Source organism: Hibiscus syriacus, unplaced genomic scaffold (assembly GCF_006381635.1).
Source record: "Hibiscus syriacus cultivar Baekdansim isolate YM2019G1 unplaced genomic scaffold, ASM638163v2 tig00110387_pilon, whole genome shotgun sequence".
In the NCBI taxonomy this organism is placed as follows: Eukaryota; Viridiplantae; Streptophyta; class Magnoliopsida; order Malvales; family Malvaceae; genus Hibiscus; species Hibiscus syriacus.
The window spans coordinates 6,978,671-6,999,075 of NW_024062717.1; the positions used below are offsets into that span (position 1 = coordinate 6,978,671).

General features: G+C 34.7%; 1 protein-coding gene and 3 pseudogenes across 1 annotated transcript; 2 read left to right on the plus strand and 2 right to left on the minus strand.

Annotated features, from left to right (window-relative positions):
* Nucleotides 1-8,681: 8,681 nt before the first annotated feature.
* On the plus strand, nucleotides 8,682-9,789 carry LOC120122518 (annotated as a pseudogene).
* Nucleotides 9,790-10,386: 597 nt separating this feature from the next.
* On the minus strand, nucleotides 10,387-12,463 carry LOC120122766 (annotated as a pseudogene).
* Nucleotides 12,464-14,163: 1,700 nt separating this feature from the next.
* On the minus strand, nucleotides 14,164-15,711 carry LOC120122767. Its single transcript, XM_039141865.1, has 3 exons — nucleotides 15,513-15,711; nucleotides 15,167-15,428; nucleotides 14,164-15,085 (listed from the first exon to the last, which is right to left on the minus strand). The coding sequence occupies exons 1-3, from the start codon at nucleotides 15,709-15,711 to the stop codon at nucleotides 14,164-14,166; spliced, it is 1,383 nt and encodes a 460-aa protein (XP_038997796.1).
* A 516-nt stretch (nucleotides 15,712-16,227) lies between these two features.
* LOC120122520 lies at nucleotides 16,228-20,029 on the plus strand (annotated as a pseudogene).
* The last annotated feature ends 376 nt before the right edge of the window (nucleotides 20,030-20,405 follow it).

Genomic DNA, 20,405 nt, shown 5'->3' on the forward strand with positions numbered 1-20,405 from the left:
ACATCTCAACCTTCAAATCTAACATCTCTTACACCTCCGATATCATCACATCCATTCACTTCATCACCACATGATGTATCTCTATCACAACCATCCATTTTATCTTCATCTCATCCTTTCACAACTGCTACATCACTACCATCATCTCCATTATAATCATCTCCATCATCATCATCTATACCACCACCACTGTCACGACTAATTCAGAATACTCATTCCATGGTCACTCGTGGGAAGGCTTGCGTTTAAGCCTAAACTATTACTTGCTGAGAAAACTCTTCAAGAGCCTAGTGTCTATGAAGCATTGAAGCCTCCTGACTGGTGTGAAGCAGTTCACAATGAGTATATTACGCTTATGAAGAATGGTACATGGGAGTTAAGCCTCTGCCACCAACACGCGAAGCAGTGGGTTGCAAGTGGCTTTTTAAAGTGAAGAAAAAACCTGATGGGTCAATTGATAGGTTTAAGTTTCGTCTGGTTGCCAAGGGTTATTCACAAATGGTGGGGAGAGACTTCTCTGAGACATTTAGTCCAGTTGTTCAATCAAGTACACTAAGGATTATTCTGGCTGTTGTTGTCATGAAAAATTGGCCGCTTAGACATATTGACATTAACAATGCGTTTCTCAATGGAAAGTTAACTGAGGAAATTTACATGAGTCAGCCTCTAGGTTTTGAACAGAACAGTTAAGATGGGAAAGAGCTGGTGTGTTGTTTAAGGAAGGCACTTTATGGGCTTAGACAAGCTCCTAAAGCATGATTTAAGACCTTGAGAAAATTTCTGGTTGAAAATCTTGGTTTCACTGTGTCAAAAGCTAATTCCTCATTGTTTATAAAAAATTCAGCATGCTCTCAAGTGCTTTTAATGGTGTATATTGATGATACAATCATCACAGGAAGCCAGGAAATAGAAGTGGATGCCATAGTGCAAGTAATCAATGAGGAGTTCTCACTCAAAGACTTGGGTAAGTTAGAGCTCTTTCTTGGAATGCAAGTTGAGCATACTTTAGAAGGCTTGATTTTAAATCAGAAGAAGTATATTTCTGATTTGTTGAAAAGATCAAACCTAGATGAGTCAACACCTACACCTACTCATATGGCCCTTACTCCCAAGCTTAAGGCAAATGATGGACAGTTGTTTGGAGATGTCCATCTTTATTGTAGCATTGTGGGAGGATTGCAATATGTGTGTTTAACAAGATCTAACATAGCCTATGTTGTTAACAAGGTTAGTCAGTACATGAATAGCCCATGTGACACTCATTGGAGGGTAGTAAAACGTATATTGAGGTATCTCAATGGTACACTTAAGCATGTTTTGTTTTTCACTCAAATTGGAAACTTTAGTGTAGTCTGCTACATTAATGCAGATTGGACATCCTCGGTGGAAGATAGACAATCCACGACAGGTTACTGTGTATATCTTGGGGGAAATCCAATTGCATGGTGATCCAAGAAGCAAAGTGTTGTATGTAGGTCTACATCAGAAGTAGAATATAGATGGAAAGCCAGTTGTGTGGTGTGATAATACCTCTACAATTTCTATGGAAGCAAATCCAACACACCATGCTCGTATAAATCATGTAGAAATTGATATTCACTTTGTGAGGGAGAGAGTTCTAGCTGAACAACTCAGTGTAAGTTTTGTTCCTTCTGTAGAACAGGTGGCTGATATACTCACCAAGTCGTTGCCACATGCAATATTCAGTAATATGCACTCTCAGCTTGGTGTAAAAGTCTTGGGCAGAAATCAATGGTACCAGCCATGAGAAGCAGGTCTGAAGAAGCAAGGAAAATGTTGAAGTGGCAATTCGTATCATTAGAAAACCTAGAGAATATTAAAGTATTATAAAACAGTTGGCTATAGTTGATTAGCTGTAACCGTTTCTGGTTAATTTGTTGTAATTGAAGTCTGGTAGTTGGGATGGTTAGTTAGCCTTATATGTTATATGTAGTGGGCCTGCCCACTATACATGATCCATGAGAAGTATTTTGTATTTTTTCAAAATTTTGTATGCATTTATGCTATACGGTTGACTTTAGTAAACAATATATTCTTTATTCTGTTTGGTTTTCACTTTCCTTTCAGTTTGTCATAGCTAATCTATTGTTCATTTACTATCACTAACTCGTTAGCTAACTAATTGTAACACCCTAACCCATACCCAACCCGAATACGAGTCTGAGATGTCACATTGCCTTTTTAAAATACTTTTCTTTACAAAATAACAAAACATTTGAACTTATTTTAAGAAAATACGATAATAAACTATTGAGTTATGTTTGTTATAAAATTTTGAGGCAAAAACGTATTTGTGAACAGTAAAATACTACTACAGTATTATATTTACATAAATACGTTTAAAACATTAGAAAAATCGATCAGAGTGTTCATACTAACAACTTATTACATTTCTTACATGCCAACATATTATACATAATCAAAATACATTCTTTATCAATTACTTCTGATCTGATCTTCTAGCAGTGTTGTTGTTTTTGCCACTTCTATTTCTGCTAATCTTGGTTCTTGGTACATACGTGTAGATCGCTTACACGCTAAGTCATAGACTTAGTGAGGCATAATAATAATAACAATGAAATATAATGATGATGCCATAATAAGATAAAATGTAAAGAAAACATCTATGCAATCCATGTAAATTGCATAACAATGCATTTTACCTATAATCTCCTCAAATTAACCATCATGAATTCATATAATAGATTTAATAGCCCATGATAAAATACTGAGAACCCGAGGTATTTGAGTACTGTGAGGTTGTGCACTATGCTGTCACCACAACTCGTATAAATTTGCACCGAAGTGCCACGTAGAATTTGTCGTGAAGGACCGTGTAGAAATGCACCGAAGTGCCACGTAGAATTGCATCGTAGTGCCATATAATATGTCCCTAAAGACCACATAGAAATTCCTTAAGAATCATATACATATACCAAGGATCAAGTAGGTGTCTCAAAAGACCTCATACATGTTCCAAAGAATACATATATGTCCCGAAGGACCGCGTAGAATTTTGTCCCGAAGGACCGCGTAGACCCTCTACTCTTGGCATGCCAACTATACCTATAGTTCTCATCTACATAACATGGGCTTTTACATTTCACGTAGTTTATATCGTGTAGACATGTAACTTCTTACCTTTATCACATAGCTCATATCATCTTTTCATGTAATCATATAACTCTATTCTGCATAATTGATCTCACATTTTCATGTAATACATAAATCAGGTAAAACAATGCATATAGCACACATAACATATGATCATAGTAATGTACACATAGAAGTCATATTAGTCACATATTATTATTCATGTATCAAGATATAAAATCTAGACTTATCACAAGTCTAGAACTGAATGTATTTCTATAATCATGTTATACATATGCACTCACCTTAGCCTTGCTTAATTTGACTCGATTCTAATCCTTCGATTGTTCTTACTTGTCACTTGTTCTGGAATTCGTTTAGGCTTGATATCTACATAAACATAATTTTCGAGACAATTATCAAAAGCCTAAACCTTATCATTAACGTCTAATAGCTTAAACAAATTTAATGAACCAAACTTCAACTTTCCTTTAGGGGGAATCGATTCCCCCCCCAGGGGGTATCGGTTCCCTCTGCATAATCTGTAAATTTTATCCAGAAATTTACTGTTCAAATCTGAAAATTCTTAAAACCAATAATCATACCCAAATTTCAAACATGTTATTAATCAATTCCATATCGAAATTTCATCTAAAACCCCATTTCTCAAATATATCTCTAAAACATTTATCTTGTTGTTTTAATGTCATATAAGCTTTCCTTTAGCTTATATAACATCCAAACTTCCATTTCCAAACTAAAAATCAAAGAAACAACCAAGGTTCAAATTCTTACCTTGAGCTTGGGTCTTCACGTTTGAGAGAAGAAGAATATGAAGAAATAAGGAAGAAGAAATGAGAGAAATCTGGAAACATTTGTTTCCTACATAAGCCCCACGTGGGTTTATAATATAACCCCATTTAATATTTAATTATTTCTTGATAAAAGACTCATTTGCCCTCTTAACTTATCCTTATTTGATAATTCATCCTACATGAAATATTTCCATTAAATCTCTCAACTTTTCAATTTATTTCCTTTGGTCACTGAAATTTTAAAATCTTACACTTAAATTACTAACCCGGTATTGAGGATGTTACACTAATGGCCACAAAAACGTTTCTAACATCAAAACAATGATTATAACTTAATGGTATATAATTAAGCTACATGAAATTTATATAAAAATCATTGGAGGGAGCTCTTGGAGTTTAAACCATCTTAAAACTCTAAATGAGTTCAAAAATATTATTAGAGAAAATGATGAGCTTATCGATATTGATTGATATAATTAATTAAACAATCATCAACATACTAATAAGAATCAATGTCCTCGAGAGCCACAACCATAGCAAGTCCTCGATATCCTATGATACACGCCCGAGTGCCTCCTACCACAATGGTCACAAATAGGGGGAAGCAAAGTCCTCGTCGAACTGATTGCATTAGCTATTGATGTGGTCGTCAAAGGTCTCTTACGAGACTCTAATCCATCCTATGCTCTGACCTCTATCCCAACCTCTGAGACTGAAAGAATGGAGATCCCTGCAATACTCGAGAGTCTCATGCCCTTTTGGTCGAAGTACGTGATAGATGAACCACCTTATACAATATTTTGTATTGGTTATCCAATGTTATTCAATGTGTAATATTTTTACAAATATGGTATCTATGATTCTATTTTTTACTAATTTGATACGTGTACTTTTCAAATATTACACATTTGATATTGACCATTTTATGTAACATTTGAAAAATATCATTACCAATTTGCTAAAAAGAAGAAAAAATAAGTATCATATTTGTAAAAGTGAAAATTTCAGGTACTAAATATATAAATTGGTTCAAGTAGGTATTTTATTTGTCAAAAATTACATATTCAAGTACTAAATAGTATATTATGCCTTTAAACTAATTAAGCAATATTATGACAAGTAAAAAATATTATAATATTTTAAAAAAGAATTTAATGGCTAGCTTAAATATTGTTGAAAGAGTAAAAGCAAAATACAAACTTACCCGCCCATGACCCAATCAATGTAATTTACTTCTTAAATTGATAATTTTCTAAAAGGATTTGTATACACGATGCAATTATAGTATATTAATATTATACATTATAAACAAATAAAATTACTAAGCGATCCGAATGATAAAATGGAGTGTTGTTTTTTTAGAAGTCTCGAGTTTAAAAGATTACATTTGTAGGATGTGTGTATTGTTAATAACTGAGAAAACTTTGAACATATACTAATTATTGATATTCATTCACAACGTCAGGATTCGTCTTTTAACCTTATTCTCCTTTTAACATTACTTAAAAGATCTAATGCGTTAACTTACTAAACTAATTAATTATTAGTAGTTATTTTTATTTTTTAACACTTGAAAACTATTTATTAATGATGTAGCTTAATATAACTTATTAAAATTATATGAACCTAACGTTATAAACCAATTTATAAAATAAGTAATCAATATTTATGTAAAGTAAAAAAAAAGTATTCAATAAAGGGTTGGATAAATATACAAATATTTCATGTACGAAAATAGTGTTGAATTCAAAGTCTACAAAATGAACTTTTATTTTGTTAATCATAATTACGAATTCATATGATCTTATCTCTGTATGAGTCACCGAGGTTAAACAAAAGCTATATTTTTCCACATTTGTTTTAAAAGAAAAGAAGGTTTTATTACACCTTAAATTCAAATGAGGCGGCATGGAATTTGATAAAGGGTAAACTACATGTTTGGTAATTTAATTTTACTTCTCTCCTATTTCACTCATCGTATTTTCAGTTTTTTCAATTTACTCATTGAATTTTATAGATTGAATTTTTTATCACTCATCCGTTAAATAATTAAACGGCGTTATGACATGGTTGTATTTTAATCAAAACGACGTCATTTTAGTCTAAATTTTTTTAGGAATTCAAAACGACGTCGTTTTGATGTAAGTTGTCATGTTATAACGTCGTTTAATTATTTAACGACGGAGTGATAAAAAATTTAATCTATAAAGTTTAGTGAGTAAATTGAAAAAATTAAAAGTACGATGAGTGAAATAGTAGAGAGAGTAAAGTTTAATTACCAAATGTGTAGTTTACCCTTTAATAATAGAAATGGAATCCAATTAACATATACATCATTGTTCTAGAACATGGTGACATAGGAATTTAGTTAGCGGACCATATAGTTTCCTTGATTGGCTTTACTTTGACTTTTGCTTACAAACTCCAATAATTTTTAAGATAATGTTTCATACTTTTATCGATATTGATTGATTAAAATATTTAAAACGGTGGTAAGAATTAAATTTAAAATTAGATTCGAGGATCGTGAAAAAGTTATTCATAATGAATATTTAAATTTATTCTTCAAAGTATGAAAGATCAACGATATAATAAATAAATATCATCTTATTAATCGTAACGATGTCTAATTAACCTTTAGAAAAAAGATAAGTGAAAACAACGATTAAACGGTCGAAAAACATGTCAAAAAGGTAGAAGAAAACGAGTCATAAAGAAAGAAAAAAAGCGTGCCATACAAACAGACTTATTTAAAATAAAAAAAAAACAAGAGAAAATAAAAAGATAATAAAGAATATCGAAAGTCGACAAACAACATTGAAGTTAGTGCCGCCGTCGATTAATAAAGACAAAAAGAAAAAGAAATAGACGACTTACCAATAAGAGAAAACTAGGAGATCAACATTAAAATTGGTGTCGTCGATCTTTTAGTAGTTTGATTTCTTTTTGTGGTTTATTTGTCGATGCGATCAGATCTGTTTGTATCTATCTTTATTCGAGTTTTCTTGGTTAAATTTTAATATTTTCTTGTATATTCTTTATGTGATATTAAGTTACTAGTTTTATTTAAATGATTATAGGAAATTATTTTAATTATATGCTTAATTTACTATTATGGTTGTAAATCTTTATTTTAATTTAGGATATTTACTATTTGGAATAAAATTAGTTATTTCATAAAAAATTAAAATTAAACTGATAATTTTATTTGATTTTATTACGCTTTTGATCTTAATCTTTTCTGTTTTATATAATAATATTTCTTAATTTACGTTTGTTCGTGAATTATATATATATATATATATATTATTTAACAATGGGGTTCTTCTCCTTCACCGCCATAATTTGAACTTTATTGTTAGCCATATTTCTTGAGTCTATATTTTTTTTATGCACTTTAGCCCTCTGGTTTTCTTTGATAGAACGAACGGTAAGAAAAAACTGTTTTGAATTTCACACCATGAAAGGATTTTAACCATTTCGAGCCACATCGATGCACACCAGCATCCTCATCGCCATCTTCAAATGCTGGGAATGTTATTGCAAGTAATAGCTGATAGCTCCGCAACAACAGCACGAGGCCAATTACAATCACTGCAACAGATAGTGTCAAGTACATGGAAAATCGCCATTATCGAACTATTTGCCTGCATTTCGATTAAACCTGTCAATAATCAATGAGTTGAAGATCAACATCAGCAGCGAAGAGAGACCCCGATACACACGAAAAGGGAACTGCCATTGTGTATAATATTCCCCCTCTGCCCTTGGCGGTTTCCGCCCTTTTCGTCTCTGACAAATCGTCACAGATGCAAGTATTGCCCAGGTTAATAACTTATAAGTGATCATCTTAAAATTCAAATTCTTTTTATCCGTTTGCATAACTCCGTTTGGGTTAGGCTTAATTGAGACCACATTTTTATTTATTTATTTAATAAAAAAATAATTATTTTTTATTGATGTGTTATTATAAAACGTCATCAATTAATTACATGTACATTATAAGATAATATCTGTTTAGAATTTTTTTTAACCTATTAACAATGCATGTACATAATTGTTCGAATCCGAATCATCTACGAAAAACAATACTCATTTTTACCACCAGTCAATGAATTCATCACATACTGTATAAAGTTGAACACATTGGAGCTGATAATGATATTTTACTAGCTTCATCCAACACAAATTCATACCCAAGAATAATAAGTTGCACAATTAACATCCTCAGCTAAATAGATAACTTGCTTGGTTGCTACTTCTAACAACTTGCATATCAGATGAAATTATGTTGCCTGCCATTAGTTGAAATACAAGACTCCTATCAAATTGCAAGCCTGATGGACTTGATTTGTCCTTTGTTTTTTTCTCTCAAGTCCATTTGTGTATGATGAATTTGAAGCCTTCCTTTCTGTAACCTCATAAATACATTCAAAATCCTATTTAATCATTGTTTTCTATTTCTTTTTATTTTATTTTAATATTTGTGTATTTTCAGCGTTTTAGTAATTTTTTTACTCCTATTTTCTGAGACAAATGCATGATTTTATGTTGTGAGGTGAATGTCTAAAATTTTAGGAGATAAAAATGGATTATAAAAAAATATAAAAAAATGTTTAAAATTTATGATAATTTGAATTTTTCTGAGAGGTCCAACCGCCCTTCCTCAATCTATCCACTGATAGATCTACTCTATAACATATCACATGGTAACTACATCTATTCTATTTATTAGGCTCAATTTGCCTTCTATATATACATAAACACTCTTAGTACTCCCCTGCCCCATCTTATTCTAATACTTTTTCAGTCTTCTTTTAGTGTTCCTATTTCTTCTGTCCTACTTATTCAATGGCTATTCTTCAAGTTTCTGTTGTATTGGTTATGTTCTTCCTTCAACTGTTCTCAGGTCATAATCATTTTCAGGTTAATCTCTCATTGTTGTTCATGTTGTTGTTTGTTTTAACTGGTTTCCATATTTTTTGTTACAGCTGTTCGCTCGTCGACATTTACGATTGTAAACAAATGCAGTTATACAGTATGGCCAGGGGTGTTGTCAAGTGCTGGAATCCCACCACTTTCACCCACAGGTTTCGTTCTCAACCAGGAGAATCGACATCTATCGATGTTCTGGCATCTTGGTCAGGTCGGCTATGGGGTCGAACTCTTTGCACCAAAGACTCTTCCGGTAAATTCTCTCACCTAACTGGGGATTGCGGCTCTTCTACACTAGAATGCTCTGGAGCCGGTGCCATCCCTCCTGCTACTCTTGCGGAGTTCACACTGAACGGTGCCGGGGGATTGGATTTCTACGATGTTAGCCTTGTTGATGGATACAATCTACCGATGATGGTCGTTCCAGACGGTGGAACGGGCGGTAATTGTAGCTCAGCCGGATGTGCTGCGGATTTGAATGGTGATTGTCCTCTGGAGCTTAAGGTGCTCCATGGGAGTGAAGGTGTGGCGTGTAATAGCGCATGCAATGCTTTCGGTGACCCCCAATATTGCTGCAGTGGAGCTTATTCGACTCCAAATGCGTGCAAGCCTAGTTCTTACTAGGAATATTTCAAAGTTGCGTGTCCTACAGCTTATAGCTATGCCTATGATGATGGAACCAGTACCTTCACTTGTGCCAGTGCCGATTATGTTATTACTTCTGCCCTAACCCTTCCATCAGGTACTAATGGCATTGCATGTTCCTTGGAGCAATCTGGCATTAACCAATCATCATCAGATTGAACTTATTCGAAATTTGTTACCAATGTCGATTTTTCGTTTGCAGTATCAAGTCGTCCAACTCCAATCCTGTGGCAGTCCATGTCTCGGCTGGTTCTGGTCCTGCATCATCAGCTCTCATTGCCGGTGCATTCACCACTTTGGCCGCAGTATGGCAGTTTTGGCATTTCTTGAAACTATTGTAAAATATACGTACAAAAAGGAGAAACAGATATATACCAGACATCACTAGAGCTGACAAAGGTGGAGGGCTTATTTTGAATCGATCATTAGTTGCAGGAAAAGACAGTGATTAGTTCGCTAACGTTAATGTTTTGTTCGTTTTGTCATTTGTCTCCATTCGTTCTACGGAGTGCCTTTTTTTTACGTTTTATTGCTGTTGCCATGTCTGATGACTTAATGATTTGTTTAGTTAAGATACATGGTGTGGATTTGGCTGTCACAAGCTTAATTATTTTACCAAATGTTCTGATTATTATATAATTTATTGCATCTGATCTGATGTTTAAGTATAGTTTTCAATTTCTTATAAGTTGATCCGAGTATATTAATAAATGTGCATTGTAAATTTAAAAAAGTAGCTACTAGCTAGTCATAAGTATCGATGAAAGTTGGATACACTAATAAAATATTCCTTTTACGTATAATGTCAAAATTAAACTCAACGTTCTTTGAATGACCATTTCTTGACTAAACTTTCATTTCTACCAAATTTTTTCAGTACATTCAGGAATCATTCTAGCGACCAATCATTTTTCGAACGCAAATCTTATATACAAATATTTAAACAAAATAAAAACTCTTCATAGAATTCTATTAGCATTTTGCTGAAGAAGAACCTGGTGTAGATGTAGCAATGGATCGTTTGCTTTCATGAATCCTGATATAAACATTTCTGGTTCTGATAGCCAACAAAACATCCAGCCCCAATCCCAGAACGCATGTTACAGTCATAACCACAAATACAAGGCAGTAACAATGTGCCCCAACACAGGTGTTACCTCCACCAGCAAGAGGAGTGGCCTGGGCATCATATAAATACCCAGCAAGCAGTCCAGAGAAAAGAAACGATCCCACAGGAAGATTGAGGATAAGGATGTTGTACAAAAGACCATAATATTTTAGTCCGAACAACTCCGAAGCAACCGGGACTGTTATCGTCAATTGAACCCCGTAGCATATCCCGACCAGAATCGAGCCGATGTATAGTGAGCCTGGAAGGGCAAAGGCCATGACGATGTATCTAACAGCCATTATAACTTGAGATGCTGCATTCCATAGAGGCCTTGGCGTCCCAAATTTCCTGCAAGTATCAAATTATTTTGTTGAGATTGAAGGATTTGGAGCTGGGAGGAGAAGGAAAAGAAATTTGATTACCAGATGAAGTATTCTGACAATAAACCTGAAGCAATGCGTCCAAAGAAGCCCCAGATGCTAGTAAGAGATATGAAAATGGATACATCAGAGTATCCGAGAGCTATCCCCATATGTCCCATGTTGTTCATCACACACAGTCCTGTTCCAACACCGCAGAGAAATGAGACAAACAATACCCAGAAATCGAATGTTTGTATCATCTCGAACATTGTATGGTCCTGTCCGATAGACGGATGTTTTCGTCCAAGATACTGCAGCTCAACACCAGAAGTTGTCATTGTCGTTGCCGTTGCTGTTGTCTTCGACTTCTTTGATTGGTCCACTAGCAATGGCGTTTTCATCGGTTGCTCAATATCGGAATCAGACCTTGGTTTGGACAGAATAGAATATAATGGGATTCCCAATGGAGTAGCTAATAGGATGAGAAGTCCTGCTGCAAATACCAATGATAGAAGCTGGCCATGACTTCCAGTGATGTCAAACACCAAAAGGTAGACAGCTAATGTGATAGCTATGCCATTGAAGATGTGGAAATATTGAGTTTCTTGTTGGAATTCACTTGGCTTTGAAGCTGGAGGGGTTTCATGGAGGACGATGACAGCAACGAGGCAAACAATGGCTAGAATGAAGAGCAATGTTGAAGGGTCTGAAGAAGAGAGCCGTCATATATCTGTGAATATTGCAGTGCCGAGTCCAAGGTAGCCCTTCAGGATCCCGGAGACGGCCTCGATTTTTTGGAAAATTTCGCATGCAAGTCACTAGAACCGCTGTGTTCATCCATGTCGTGCTATTGCCTCCAAGACACATGAATATACACATCTGATATCGATCATGTAATACAGTAATACAAAGTTAGCTAAAGTATTGAAGGCAGACACGTGACACATCATATGCGTCCATTATAAGCACTGTATAACAACAAGAAGCTTACCTGCCAGTATGGAAGAGAACGAATTCTCTGGCTAACAACAAGCCATTGAGCTCCATATCCTATAAGCCCTTCGAACTGCCGAATCAAAAAAATTAGATCATATAATTTTGTTTCGGCTAAGTTCACGAGTTGGAGATAAACGGATTTGAACCGCTGACATCCGCCACAGGGTAAACCACGCCTCTCAGGCCCCCGACTGATCCCCGACTGATTCTACCATAGAGGCTAACGATAGACAATAACTCCCCCGAACACAGCTTACAACTTTCATCGTACTGCAACTCTTCTCAAAATCTCAAAAGGTGCTGAGTTGGAATCTCATTCTAACTAAGGATTCTTGAGGTTCCGGAGGATCCAGCTACAGGAAAACCAGGAACGGACAGCTTTCTCCCTCCGACTCTTTGATCTTAAGAATGCTGGTTTTAAGAATGAGTAATTGCCCTTCTCCGACCTTGGAGAATAATATTGGCAGTTGGCCGTTGCTCTTCATAGTTTTCGTTTTACCTTGAGTATGGTGTCGAAATTACACAAAAGTCGGCTGCCGCTTAATGGTTTTCAAACCCACGACTGGAACCTCCGGAAAACCGAAGTTGTAAGCTTACTTGGTTGCTTAATAAAGTGGATCGCTATTATTAATCCGTACATACAATAAATAATAGATACTTGTCTAATTATGTTTTAGTCCCCTATTATAAAATTTTGTCCTAATTAAATAAGTTAAACCTTTTATTTTAATTTTTTTATTATTTTAGTGTTTGTTATTCTACTAAATTACTGGTTCTTCTCTAATAAATGTTATATTACTTTCTTGATATATAGCAGTTTAACAGTAACTGTTGAAAAATAATTGAATGAATTAATACTATTTATAATTAATTAATAATAAGTCATGTCATTTTGTGAATGTTATTCAACAATTCTCTTCATGAAAAGATTAAACCATTTTATAAAAAGGTTAAGTCATTTCATAAAAAATATAAGTCCTTTAATCAAAAGGTTAAGTTATTTAGTCAAAATGTCTTAACCCTTCAATCAATTTCCTCCTCTATAAATAGGTTAGTTAAGGCATAAATCCAAGATATAAATTTGAAACACAATTCACAACGTTTAATTAGGAAAACACTTAAAAATTCCTTCCAATTTCATTCTTTTCGGTGATAGAGAAATGCAAGAATGTGTTCGACTGATCACTACGGTTGTGTTTATTGTTGTGATCGTTTATTGTTGTATTTTGGGAGACCGACGTCCAACGTTACTCAAAGCACCAAGGAAATGACAAATTTGTCTTAAGGAAACTGTTCATACATGCCTCCGATTTATCTTACTCTACTCATCTGATTTAGTGTCTACATACGAGTAAACAAATTAAATTCGTTATTTTAATTCTTTATTTATTTGTTTCATTCGATTATATAATAATATTTACTATTATTATTATTATCTCGGATTAACATTTTATCTAACAGTAACATGTTGCTACTTTATGAAACAGTCTCACTTCATCTTATGGTATTGCAAAAAGAGATTAAATTTGATGTAATTTTTAAATATAAATGATTAAATTTATAGAATTGTTTCAAATTAAGATCAAATTAATAAAATGTATAATTTGTAAGGATTAAAACTATTATTATAACATTATATTTTTGTGAAATTTTTTAATGATAACTTTTTGAAGGAAATTGTTATCAAACTCATAATTGAGTAACCTGAAATATATTTTACTCGATTATTGAAAATAATACTAGAATAATTTCATATCGGCACACTAACAACAACAACCACGAGTATTAGTTTGAATTTATTGAAAATATCAATCGAATTATGTCAGATTTAAAATAGAGGGATTAAATCTTAAATTTAAAGGGCTTAAACATGATTAGACTTATAATTATTCTATTGGTAGCCATTGGGTCGTCAGTATGGTAAGATGATTAGACCATCGTAAGGAAAAATTATTCTTCTCATATAAACGTGACACAGAAACAACGAAATTGAGATAATATAAAAGTAGCACACTGTATTACAAAATAGATAAACATATAAAAAATGTATAAGTTACATTTTTTTTTGGATAAGTTAAAATTTATTACCCAAAGGAACAAATTCTACTACAAAACAATCATCAATGAAAAACAACCTAAAAGCAACTGAAAGTCGAGAACAATCTATTCACAAAACAAGTATAAGTTATTCAATACTCCAATTCTTACAAAGAGTTATATTGACACTATCAAGTATATTAATATTCCGACCTCTAAGTTGAGTTCCGACTATCTCCTTGATAACTTTAAGAATTTCAGCTTCATTCCTGGAGTTTCCTTTGAACAACCTTCTGTTTCGTTCCTCCCATAGAGAATAGAGAAATGCACACAATGCAAGTTTCAAAATAGTGATAAGTAAAGATTTACCTTTCCAAGCATGAGAAGCCGATGCTAATAAGTTGTTCCAGGACGAAGAAGATGGCCTTAATCCTGAGAGATGCAGAATGGCCTTCCAAAGGGAATCCAACAATGAGCATTCGATGAACAGATGGTCTCTCGTCTCCATATCATCATTGCACAGAACACACAAGCCATCGGATAAAATGCCCATATGTTGAAGCCTATTCTTAGTTGGAAGTCTATCCAAGATAGCTATCCAAGCAATCATGTTGTGTTTTGGTATGTGTAGAGGAAACCAGATTAGATTATGCCAATTAACTTTGTCTCTCTTTACTCTAGTCGTATCCCATATGACGCGAGTTGTCAATGCTCCTGCAGAAAAAACAGTTTGTGCTTCTCTTTTAAGGCTTAGCAGTTTTCTCAAGCTCCAACTAGCATTAGTACCACATTCTGACTGCCAGAAGTCTTTATCTTTTAAAACATAGGATTTGACCCAAGCAACCCATAGTGAGCCCTTTCCTGCTAAGATGTTTCGAATGAGTTGAATCATACACGCTTTGTTCCATGTTTTTAAGTCCTTTAAGCCAAGCCCTCCTTCAGATTTCAAGTGGCAAATCAATTTCCAGCTAACTCTAGCTCCAGTGGCAGCCTTGTCAAAACCTTTCCAGAGAAAGCGAGAGCAGAGTTGCTCGGATCTGTTTATAATAGACTGCGGTAAAAATAACTGCCTGCACTAGTAGTTAGCAACACTAAATAAGACAGCTCTGATAAGTTCGAGTCTTCCTGCATAAGATAAGTGTTTTCCTGACCAGTGATGGAGCTTGGATTTGATTTTATCAATGAGGACTACACAGTCCTTTTCAGATAGTTTTCTCGTTACTAGGGGCACCCCCAAGTATCTCACAGGTAGGCTACCATGTGTGAAGCCTGTGATTCTGTGAATTGTCTCTGTAATATTTATTGGGATACCAACAGCATAAAATTCACATTTGGCCGCATTAAGCTGTAGTCCAGACAGTTCATAAAATTTGTCTATGACACTGATGACTCCAATAACAGATTCCACATTTCCTTTACAAAAGATAAGTAGATCATCCGCAAACATTAAGTGAGTTAGACATATCTTCTTGCATTTAGGGTGGAAGCCAAACATACCTCTTACCGCAGCTAAGTTTAGAAGTCTTGAGAGCACATTCATTGAGAGAACAAATAAGAAAGGAGATAGGGGGTCACCCTGCCTAATACCCCTTGTGCCCTTGAAGTAGCCAATCAGACTGCCATTGAAGGAGATGGAGTATCTAGCTTCTGAGTAACAAGCTTCAATCCAGGTGATGAAAGTCGGTGGAAGTTCCATAGCATTTAGGACTTAAATTTAAGAGTATTTTTTAATTCATCCCTAAAATCTTTTTAAAATCTATATTAATCTTTAAATTTGATTATTTTCTATTCTTGACTCTTTTATTCTGTATTAGTCCCAACTTGATCCTCAAACTTAAATTTTTATCATACATTTTATTTTTTAACGACTAATTCTTAACAAAGTCCAAATTCAAAGAATATATTAAAAAGAATTATTAATTTCAGAATACTAATATGTACCCAAAAAATAAAGACTAAACTGAAAGAAATTATATAAATTTAAGAAGTGAATGTTAGTTTATTCAGATTTATATAATATGAATAATTGATGAGAACCATGAGTGAGCAAAACACTGATGTGAAAACCAGAGTTAATAGAAATGGTTCTAGGTGTTTCCTTATTCCTTCCAGAGTCATCTAGTCCAGTAAAACGGCGTCGTAATCTTCTTTAGGGCCCACTTTCATTTCTCGTGGCAACAATGGCTCTCTGCATTGTCCGTAGCCTATATATATTCGAAGAGCACCTGTTGTTCAAATCAATACTTCGTCGTTTTCTAATTGGCAACTCATCTCCTTCATTTCAAGTAAGGAACCAGATTTGTAAATTGTAAGCCTAAAATTCTTCACTTTCTCTGGATCCTTCCTTCGTTTCTCTTCGCCATCGTTCCACCATGGTGCTCGAGGTAATCCAGAACCTCAATTTCACTTTTCTACCCCCAAATTTCAAGCCTTTCAATTTCCTTTCACTTAAATTGTTTTGATCTTAAACTTTTGTGCACTCGCAGGCAACGATGATCTGCATTGATAATTCGGAATGGTGATTACGCTCCCTCTCGATTTCAGGCTCAAGCCGATGCTGTCAACCTTATTTGCGGAGCTAAAACTCAGGTAAACAGGATTTCAACAAACGAAACAATTTTTTTACACAAAATGCAGATTTGAGCTTTTATTGAATTTGAGGATTTAAAAAAGAAACAAGGTTTGAGCTTTTATTGAAATGGAGGATTTCGTTTTACAGTCTAATCCAGAGAATACAGTGTTTTGGTCACTCCTACAAGTGATCTTGGCAAAATTTTATCTTGCATGCACGGTTCGTTTCTTAGCTTATTTTAGCTTTATATTCCAATTCTCTTTAACATTGTATCATACTAAAAGTTTCTAAATTGGAGCTTTGGCTTATCAAAATCTTGGCTTAGAAATAGGTGGTGAAATGAACTTGGCAGCTGGGATCCAAGTGGCTCAGTTGGCACTTAAGAATCGACAGATAAAAAGCAGCAGCAAAGGATTATTGTCTTTGCTGGAAGGTGCGTTTTTGGTATTGTCGTTAACTGTTAACTGAGAAATGTTTTCTTTCTATGTTTTTGGTTGTAAAGATGTGCTTTGATTGCTTGCAGCCCTGTCACGCATGACAAGAAGGCGTTGGAGATGATTGGAAAGAAGTTGAAAAAGAACAGTGTAGCACTTGATATTGTACATTTTGGTGAAGATGATGAAGGGAAGACAGAGAAGCTTGAAGCACTTCTTGCTGCTGTTAACAATAATGATACTAGTCATATTGTTCATGTTCCTGCTGGTCCTAATGCTCTCTCTGATGTACTTACAAGGTTAGTGATTCAGGTGTTTTCTCTTTCCTGAATGCTAATTGGTCATAATTGTGATATTATTGCTGAAGTTGTATGTTTCTTGCATCCATGGCAGTACCCCAATCTTCACTGGGGATGGGGAGGGTGGAAGTGGTTTTGCAGCATCGGCAACAGCAGCTGCAGCTGCAGCGGGTGGCATCTCAGGTTTTGAGTTCGGTGTGGATCCCAACCTTGATCCGGAACTGGCCCTTGCTCTTAGAGTTTCAATGGAAGAGGAGAGAGCCAGGCAAGAAGCAGCTGCTAAAAAGGAAGCAGAGGAGGCATCAGAACAAGATGCAACAATGACTGAACGTGCCAGTGAGGGACCTTCAGAAGCTGATAATAAGAAAAATGGAACTCCAGTTAGTATCATTATACTCCTATTTAATTATGCGTTTGATTGGATAGAGCTGCTTCAAGTGGAAAAATCATTTCATAAAATGGCACATGATTGACCCTTACACATTCTTTCATGTTGAGATACAACTGATCTTGCGTTTGTTACAGGATGATGATAATGCTCTACTACAACAGGCTCTTGCGATGTCAGTGGATGAGCCTGCCTCTTCCCAAGATTTACAGGATACTGAGATGTCAGATGCAGCTGCTGAGGACCCAGAGCTAGCATTAGGTAAGTGTGTGTGTCCTTTTTTACAAGTGCCCTCTGGAGAATCAACAACATTTCTAACAACTGTTCCTTGCCTTATGAGAAATCCAGTTACATAGGTGTTAGGAAAAATCCAGTTCAAGGGCTGAATTGTTTTTTCCCTAAAAACATTTATGGGATTTTTAACCCTTAAGCGAAGGTTAAAATTATTAGGAAAATAAAGATTGTTATGTCCATTTCTAGTGAATAATTGGGAAGGTTAAAATTTCTTGTGGCTTTCCACATCTTCAGAAAGATTCACCTTTGAAGATGATGCGTTCTAGAGCAGGAAACGATATAAATTTAAGCCTATTTTTTGGCATTCTACCATTCAACTCAGTTACGTCAAGATTCCATATATTACTATCTCATTCCTTACTTTTCAATGCATCAGTCGTTATCATACATTTTTTTTTTATAAATTATCTGATTACAAAGTAATATTTATTTATAATATCTCTTGGTCATTATCATACATATACAAGATTCTTTTATTGAATCTTATCGATGGTATAAATCATGATTAGTATTGAACTGCAAATCTAATTAATATAAATAAAGAGCAATTTATCCTATTCTTATTAGCTCAAGTTAATTTAACAACTTATTGTTCTAGTACATCTAGCTTATCTATCCTAAGTCTTCTTGGTTAGAGGCTTCTAGCCCACTCTACATATTTTATTATTCATTTAACTTTTTTTGTTTGTAATTTTCTCTTTCATAATTCTTCAAAAACCAAACTAAAGAGCGAGAACAAGAACAGGTCTACAAATTGCTCCATCTGTTAAGTGTTTAGCATCTATTGTAACAACTAAAGACTTGCAATATATTGCAAACGGAGTAATTTAGGTTGGAAGGATTTTTTTTCTATAAGTAGATTTTTGTAATATCCGATTCGAATTAATCGATTAATGGCTTGAATATTAATAGTTAAATAATAAACAAATAATTACAAATGGTTACTTGAAATCAATAATTCACTTATGCTATTTGAATGTGTGTGAAATAAATATTTCTTAAAAAAATTCTCTGTATAAATGTCAAGAAGAATAATGTTTAGGCTTTAAGGAAAAATAAACTTTTTTCTCTCATTGATGATGCACATACATTGAACGGATCGAAACTATGATTTTGTCTGTAAGAGGTAGAGCCAAAACCAAGGGCATACGTGTCGTTGTAGTTTTGCCCTAATCTTATATTTGGCGGGGACTTTCACGGATTCATCATTTTACGTATCGAAGTTAAGAAAACCATTTATTTCATCCCCATTTAATACTAACTTCCCATATAGTACTGCGCTTTGGCGGCAGCCAGCAAATGGCAAGAAGTTGGTTTGTTTTGTCTTTTTGTTATTGCCATTTATGATGCTTGCTACTGTCTGCTCGGTATTTATAAGTGTAACAATGACATTGACAACAACGCGGAGAACTGGATTATTGCTGAGAAAAGATGAAGAAAATGATACAGCATGAGATTTTTTCGGCTTCCGCTTTTGTTGTTCTTGTTTGTTGTTTTTATGTGAGGACAGTTGAAGGAGTTTATGTGAAGTACGATACCGGAGCCCGGATTGTTACCGGGAAACTGAACGTTCATTTGGTTCCACATTCTCATGACGATGTCGGTTGGTTGAAGACTGTTGATCAGTACTGTGTTGGATCAAACAACAGCATTCAGATTGATTCATATTATTTTTAGCAGTTCACCATGTTAATTGCTATTACTCTGTGATGTTTGATGCTTTTAAGTGATTTTCTTGTGCAGGGTGCTTGTGTTCAGAATGTGCTTGACTTGGTTGTCGAAGCATTGCGTCGTGATCCGAATCGGAAATTTGTTTCTGCTGAAATGGTAAATCCATCCGGGTCATCAAATCGGAATCTATTTCCCCTCTTGTTTCTCTTCTAGTTTCGAGTTTGATTGTTACTCGGCATCGAATAATGAATTTTGATATGAAAATAGGCTTTTTTCCAACGGTGGTGGACAGAACAAAGTCCGGAAATACAAGAACAAGTGAAAAAACTTGTAGATGCAGGCCAACTGGAATTCGTGTATGTTGATTACCAAGCAACTTGATATCTAAAGTTTTGATTATTGCATATATATTGAAACCGGCCTTTTGGGATGTTTTTGCAGTCATGGTGGTTGGTTTATGCATGATGAAGCTGCAACACATTACATAGACATGATCGATCAAACAACTTTAGGCCATCGCACAATAAAGGAACAGTTCAACAAGGTTCCTAGAGCCGGATGGCAAATCGATCCTTTTGGTCATTCTTCTGTGCAAGGCTACCTCCTTGGTGCTGAGGTGCATCTCAACAGTTTAGCTGCTTTATGTTTCCACCATTTAGTCTGGAGAATGACACATTTTGGGTGATTACATTGTTCCTGCAGGTAGGTTTCGATTCAGTGCATTTTGCAAGA